Below are 7,089 nucleotides of genomic sequence, written 5' to 3' on the forward strand. Positions count from 1 at the left end.
TACTCCAGAACCAGACTCGTCTCGCTAAGTTCCGGGGAGGAAGGAAAAGGAGTGAAAGAAAGGAAGACCTATCTATCAGGCACTCTACATATACACCCTCATGATGCTGTGAGGCAAATTTGTGACCCTGATTTTTCCTCATGAGGCACTCTCGTCTGAGAGAGGTTAGGGAATTTGTGCCGGATCTTGGGGAAGTGGGCAAGGGTTCTGCCCCGGAAGCTGGCTTGGTTCTTGTACCCCGGAGTCCTGGTGCCCTGGAGGCTATCTCAGCAGGGCCCTGGTGTCCTTCTGATGGCATTCGTTCGTGAACCAGCCGTGGTGCCAGCAAAGTTCTCAGGGTCTCAGGTATTTTATTGTCTTGCCTGCTTTGAAATTCCAGTGTCACAGCTCAGCTCTTGTCAGCTGGCAAGCCTTCCCCCGGCTGTCACTTGGCGTCCTCCCCAGGGTCCAGCCCCGGGCCCTCACAAATCGTTCTTGAAGTTGGAGCAGGGATCCTCCGGGTGCCCCTCTCCCAGAAGGGCATCCAACCATCCCTCCAGGTCCTGTACCAGCTGCTCCAACTCCTGCACCTCTTTTTCTAGCTTCTCCAAGAAAACGTGCAAGTGTTCCTTCAACCAGGTCCTGATGACCTCTATTGGCTCTTCTGCGGGTTCATCGGTCTGGTATTCAAATCCCTGAAAGGCAGATATCAAAATTGCATCTTGAGCTTTTTCACGTAGGACGCCCCCCCCCCCCACCCCCCGCCTCTTGCCACTGGTTTCAAAAAGCTTTCTGAGCCTTTGCAGGGTTTCTGTCTGGAGTGACTATCCCCACCTTCTCCACCTGGCCAGCTCCTAATTATCGATCCTTCAAGATCCAGCTCGCCAATGACACCTCTGGGAAGCCTTCCCGGATTTCCTCAGCCAAGCTTGACATCCCCTCAGTACCTTTCCTGAATATGTTACCTGGGAAGCCACAGGATTCTGGGGATAGTTACATTCTCTGATCCTTTCTGACACCTCCCAGCTTCTTCCTGAAACAGGCACGAACATCACCCCTTAACAAGGGCAAGTGAGCAGTAGTTGAAATGAACATGTTCGGTCCTCCCAGTGGGTGAACGAGGTAGGAGAAGGCAGGCTGTGGAGGCCTCGTTGGCATGCAGCCGTCTGCACAACACCCCTCCCGACCCCGTGTGGACTCGGCTCCTCCTTTCTGAGATTTCGGAATGCTCACCTGACATTCCTGTGCCCACGTACAGGACCAAGATCAGCAATGCCAACAGCGTCTGGGGGCAAGAGGAGGAGGAAGGAGGTGACTTTCTCGGGGGACAGCAGGCATCCCTGCTTCCCTCACAGAGGGCTAGGCATGGGGGTGCTATAAGATCGTTTTTAGAGCTCAACTTTTTACTTTATCCTTATCTTAACTTTATCCACGTCATGCATGCTTATCACACAACCCCCAAACATTGCAAAAGCCGGTAACATGGCAGCCTCCTGCCATTCCATTGGTGTTTTTCCTCCCTTCTGCCTGCTGAGAAGGCCTGCCTCTCTTCTCAGTCTTGCCTTGCTTTTTTTTTTACATTTTTGCTCTACATGATCTTTAAAAGGAATCAACCTTATTGTGGTATACTTCACAGGCAGTAAAAGGCACACATTTTAAATGTATGGTTTGGTGAATTTTGACACGTCTACACCTGTGGACTATCATCCCACTCAAGAGAAAGAACATTTCCATCATCCCAGCACATTCCCTTATGTCCTTCTATAGTCTGTTGCCTCCTTGCCCTCACCATGCCAGAGGTATCCACTAATGTGCTGTGTCACTATGGAGTAGTTTTGCCTGTTCCAAAACTTCAAATGAATGGAAACTCATAGTCTGTACTGTTTTGTGGTAAGCTACTTTTTTTTTAATGTTTATTTTTGAGAGACAGAGAGAGACAGAGTGTGAGTGGGGGAGGGGCAGAGAGAGAGGGAGACACAGAATCGGAAGCAGGCTCCAGGCTCTGAGCCGTCAGCACAGAGCCAGACGCAGGGCTCAAACTCAAGGACCGCAAGATCATGCCCTGAGCTGAGGTGGGACACTTAACCGACTGAGCCACCCAGGCGCCCCTGTGGTAAGCTACTTTTGCGCAACATAATGCTTCTGAGGGGTCTCCATGTTTTTGTGTTCCCTGCTATTGATGAGTAATATCATCTTGTGTGAATATGGTGCAGTTTATCTCTTCACCTATTGATGGACCTTGGGCTCCTTCTAGTTTCTGACTATCATGAATAAAACTGCTGTGAACACCTTGGATACGCCTCTTCGTGTGGACATGTGTTCTCATTCTGCTTGGGGCAGTACCCAGAAATGCAAATGCTGGGTCATATGGCGAGTGTATGTTTAATTTGATAAGAAACCACCAAACTGTTTTCCATGGATTGGTACCAATTTCCATTTCTACCAGCAACACGAGGATTCGTGTGGAGCAGAGATGCTCCACATCTCTGTCAGTAATCTTCTTCATGTTAGGCATTCCACTGGTTGTGTGGTAATATCTCAAGCTAGTTTTTACCTGCATTTCCCCAATGATTAATGGTGTTGTCTTAGTCTGTTTGCACTGCTGTAACGAAGTATCACAGAGCCGGTGGCTTATAAACAACAGAAATTTCTTACAGTTCTAGAGGCTGTAAGTTCAGGATGAGGGGGGCAGTAGGGTCGGGGTCTGGTGAGGGCGCTCTTCTGGGTTGTAAGCAGCCATTTTCTCATCGTATCCTCATGTGGCAGACAGCAGAGAGAGCTCTCTGGGGTCTTTTTTTAATAAGGGCCCTAATCATCACCCAAAGATCCCAACTCCTAATACCATCATTTTGGGAGTTAGGATTTCAACATAGGAATTTGGGGGGGGGGGGACATAAGCATTTAGTCCATAACAGATGTTGAGCATCTTTTCATGTGCTTACTGATCATAATTCACACATCTTACTTTGTGGGTGTGTCTATTAAAAACTCTTTGCTCATTTTTGTTGTTGTTGGGCAGTTGTCTTCGTATTAAGTTATAGTTCTTTATGTGTTTTGGATATACAGTTTTTTTTCAGATGTTTGTATTATGACTACAAAGTCAAAGTCTGTGGCTTGCCTTCTCGTTTTCTTACCAGTGTCTTAGAAAATTAAACGGTTTCAATTTTTTTTAAGTTTATTTATTTTTGAGAGAGAGAGAGATAGAGAGAGAGAGAGAGAGTGTGTGCTAGTGGGGGAGGGACAGAGAAAGAGGGAGACACAGAATCCGAAGCAGGCTCCAGGCTCTGAGCTGTCAGCACAGAGCCTGACGTGGGGCTTGAACCCAGGAACCGCGAGATCATGAGCCGAAGTTGGACGCTTAACTCACTGAGCCACCCAGGCGCCCCATAAACGGTTTCAATATTGATGAAGTTCAAATCATCAAATATATTCCCTTTATGGTTGTGCCTTTTGTGCGCAGTCTAAAAAATTTTGTCGAACTCGAGGTTGTGAAGATTCTCTCCTCTGTCTTCTAGACATTTTATTGCTTTAGCTTTCCAGTTAGGTATATGGTCCATTGTGAACCTCCAGCACCGCTGGGTTTCCAGTATCTCTGCTCTGCTCCCAACTGCATAGCAGCCACTCTGCGGAGAGCAGCTAATTTAGCCCTTGGCATGCACATCCCCGCCCCCTCAGCCAGGGAGTCATGGGGCTCCCCTTGGTGCACAGCTCTCCTCCCTCTCCAGGGCCGTGTTCTCTAGAGCCCAGCTGCTTTAGCTGTCCCACACTGGGCAGCTCAGTGGGGACTGCTGTGCGTGCTTGGGCTCTGCTTCTCGGTGCAGCAGCCTCTGGGAAAGAGGGGAGGCTATCACGAGTTTTCCTTTTCTCAGGGATGGCACTCTTGTGCTGCCTGTTACCCCTCCCCTGAAAATAGCTGCTTTGTAGATATCGACAGTTTTGTGGTTTCTTACGATGGGAGGGCTAGCTTCGCCCCAGCTACTGTGTTAAGGCTGCAAGTGGAAGTCTAATCATAGCGTTTTAGTGTAGGCTGGAGGGAAGGAGCTGCCTGGAGGCAACATCGCTCGCTGATGCTTGGGTCAGCCCACGATCATTTAGGAGATTCTGGTGGATGTGCCAGGATTAGGAGAGGAGACAGGGGTCTTTTAGAGAAGTGGGAGAAGAGAGAGGCTGAGTCTGAGTCTGGGAGGGGCCTGGCGCCCGCTCTTGGTGGCTTTGTGGTGTGTCTGGGCAGGCCTTAGCCCAGGGAGTTCAGAGACACCTGCTTTCAACAGACAATGTGAGCTGCGACAGTGATGGTGTCAGGGACAAGCAGAAGTCGACAAAGGATTAAGACAAACACAGTATTGACTGACATGGAACTTTCCTCGACTCATTAGATGTGGGCTGAGTCAGATTTAATTTGACTTGAAATAATATATTTCTTACTTACCCGAGTTCACGAACAAGATTTAGACCTGCTACCACAACAAGGAAGATAAAAGATTTGCATAATTTCCCTCTCCCCCAGATAGTTTTCTTTATATATACTAGTAACTATATTATTATTATGATTAACTTTAAAAATAAAAATAAATTACAAAGCATCAATCTGGCTGAGTCTTACAGTCTTACAGACACTGACGAGGGAAAGAGGCCAGGCGTAAAGGTACACACCGACAGATTCCGTTCACGTGAAATTCAAGAACACACAAAACTCTACGATGGTAGAGATCAGAGATCATGGTTATGGGGGGGGGGGCGTGAGATGGGAGGGGACTGAAGGAGGCTTCTGGGGTACTGGAAATGGAAATGTTCCATTGCTTGATGTGGGGGACAATACCTGGGTGTGTGCATTCAATGTAAAGATCATTGCATTTTACACTTAAGTTTAGGGGGCTTTTTCTTTTATAGTTTATTTTTTATTTTTTAAAAATAATTTATTTATTTATTTATTTATTTATTTATTTATTTATTTTTGAGACAGAGAGAGACAGAGCATGAGCAGGGAGGGGCAGAGAGAGAGAGGGAGACACAGAATCCAAAGCAGGCTCCAGGCTCTGAGCTGTCAGCCCAGAGCCCAACACGGGGCTCAAACTCATGGACCGCGAGATCGTGACCTGAGCCGAAGTCGGACGCTAAACCGACTGAGCCACCCAGGCGCTAGGGGGCTTTTTCTTAACAGTGTTCCCTGGGAATCTTTCTACAGACACACAGAATTATCTCATTCTTTGTAATGGCTGATGCTCAATGCTCTGATATTTCTTTAACAGCCCCTCTGTCCATGTACTTTACAGAACAATGCCTTCCCAAGCAGTGTACCCACGCAGTACACTTGCTGTTGGGTTTTTATTTTGTGCTGTTTGGAGACTAAGGGGGGAACAGGGGCAGGATTAAGTTTTAGCTCTTCTCCCGTGTTGCCTTGGGGCCTGAGCCAAATCGTTTCTTCTCTCTGAGCCTCAACTGCTTCATCTGTAAAATGGATTCTGAAGTATACTGAAAGGTCTTTCAAAAACAAAAGCTGGGGCTCGGTGTTTGATTGGTCTGGGAAATGCTGTGGTCAACAAAGTGAATTCCTTGTTGCAGAACTTCTCAGAGCCTTCATTATTTGAATGAGCAGTGTCAATCTCCAAGAGGGGACAAGAAAGAGTATTGGCATTCCTTGAATGGCAGAACTCTTTTGGAGATTTTTCTCAAAGAGCCTTCCCGGGGCTTGGTATTTGTGGGACTCTTGTTAGGAAAAGCTGCAGCATGATGGGATCCCATAAGGCCCCATCTTGCTGTGAGGTCCAGCACAAAGGAGGCGTTGGAGCATGTATATCAAATGAACAAGTGAACAAATCTTTTGGAAACATATAGAGATCAGTCGTCCATTGCTCTGCTTACGATCCTTCAATGGCTTAAACAAACCAACAAACCAACAAAACTTTAATGGCCTCTTATGAATCTCAGAATAAAATCCCATCCCTTTCCGTGGTGTGCATGATCGGGCCCAGCTGACCTCCCCAGCCTTCTTTTATATGCCTCCCTCACTTCCCCACCTGGGAGGCAACGGAGTGCAGGGTAAACTTGCTAAGAGTTCTGAAATCAGATGGACCTGGCTTCAAATCCTGGTAGATCATGGCTATATGGTCTTTTTGCCTTTCTGAGCTTCGGTTTACCCATCTGTGAATGAAGCTGTTAATAGCTGCCTCTCAGGAATGCTGTAAGTCATGAAAGAGAGAGGGGGGTGGAAGCACCAGGCTGTGCATAGTAAGTGATAACATTTCCCATTTTGACAAAGTTCTACATGAGGTTGAATTTCAGTCCTAAGAACAAATACTCCGGGAGGTCTATAATTCAGATGTATCCTATTTATTTTAAGTCGTTCATTCACTCATTCATTCATTCAGCTACTAATACGAACCAAGCACCACTGTAGGCACTAGGGATATAGTAGGAAACTAAATGAAAAACCCAGCCCTTCTGGAGTGCACGTTATGCTGGCGGTGCTGGGGATGAAGTTAGAGAGTCAGTCAGTAGTGGCTTCAGGGACGGAGAACCCAAGCACCCATGCTGTGTTCAACCAGGTCGGGCTCCAGGGAGAGTCCGGCTGAAATTCAGCCTCTTCTGACTTTGAGGGCCTTACAGTCTGTCTGGAGTGTCAAAGGGACCCCAGATGGGAGGAAGGCAGCATGCGTCTGGTCTGGCCTCACCTGTTTCTTGTCCTCACAGCGACTGCCCCTTCTCCTTTCAAGAATCTCGGCTGCCACTCGCCCCCTGCTGCCCACCTGTTCGATCACCATGGCCTCAGGTCAGGCTGCCTGGGTGCAGCAAGGTACCCCCACCTGCCGGGCAGAGGGGCACCCTCCTCCTTCCTGGCCTCTGGTCACCAGGCATCAAACACTGAGTTCTGATGTCATAGAAGGTGGGAGACAGCAAGGCCCTCACCTCGTCACCACCCTGATTTTTATTCCTACCTCTCACATTTTTTTTTCATAGAAATGTAAAAAACAGAGATCAGGAAATACAAAAGCATCAAAATATTGTGTTTCAGGATGGTGATTTTTCAGATTTTTTTCTCCTATATTTTCAAATCTTTAATAAAATATGAGTTTTAAAATACAAATCAATAAAAGTTTTCACTGAAACTTT

At 47.3% G+C, this 7,089-nt stretch overlaps 1 protein-coding gene across 1 annotated transcript; it reads right to left on the reverse strand.

The window, feature by feature from the left end:
• Window positions 1-330: 330 nt before the first annotated feature.
• Window positions 331-6,838, reverse strand: SMIM23 (small integral membrane protein 23). The gene is made up of 4 exons (XM_049647781.1): window positions 6,651-6,838; window positions 1,213-1,264; window positions 945-1,012; window positions 331-674 (listed from the first exon to the last, which is right to left on the reverse strand). The coding sequence occupies exons 1-4, from the start codon at window positions 6,738-6,740 to the stop codon at window positions 462-464; spliced, it is 423 nt and encodes a 140-aa protein (XP_049503738.1). The 5' UTR covers window positions 6,741-6,838; the 3' UTR covers window positions 331-461.
• Window positions 6,839-7,089: the final 251 nt, after the last annotated feature.

The sequence above is a fragment of the Panthera uncia genome, assembly GCF_023721935.1.
Source record: "Panthera uncia isolate 11264 chromosome A1 unlocalized genomic scaffold, Puncia_PCG_1.0 HiC_scaffold_17, whole genome shotgun sequence".
NCBI lineage: Eukaryota > Metazoa > Chordata > Mammalia > Carnivora > Felidae > Panthera > Panthera uncia.

Excerpts from the sequence above, each read along its gene's own strand:
- SMIM23 (XM_049647781.1), bottom strand. The coding sequence starts at position 6,740 with ATGGTGATCGAACAGGTGGGCAGCAGGGGGCGAGTGGCAGCCGAGATT. Across the intron at positions 1,265-6,650 it reads GCTGTGAGGACAAGAAACAG|ACGCTGTTGGCATTGCTGAT; the intron begins GTGAGGCCAGAC and ends TCTTGCCCCCAG. Across the intron at positions 675-944 it reads AGAATCCTGTGGCTTCCCAG|GGATTTGAATACCAGACCGA; the intron begins GTAACATATTCA and ends TCTGCCTTTCAG.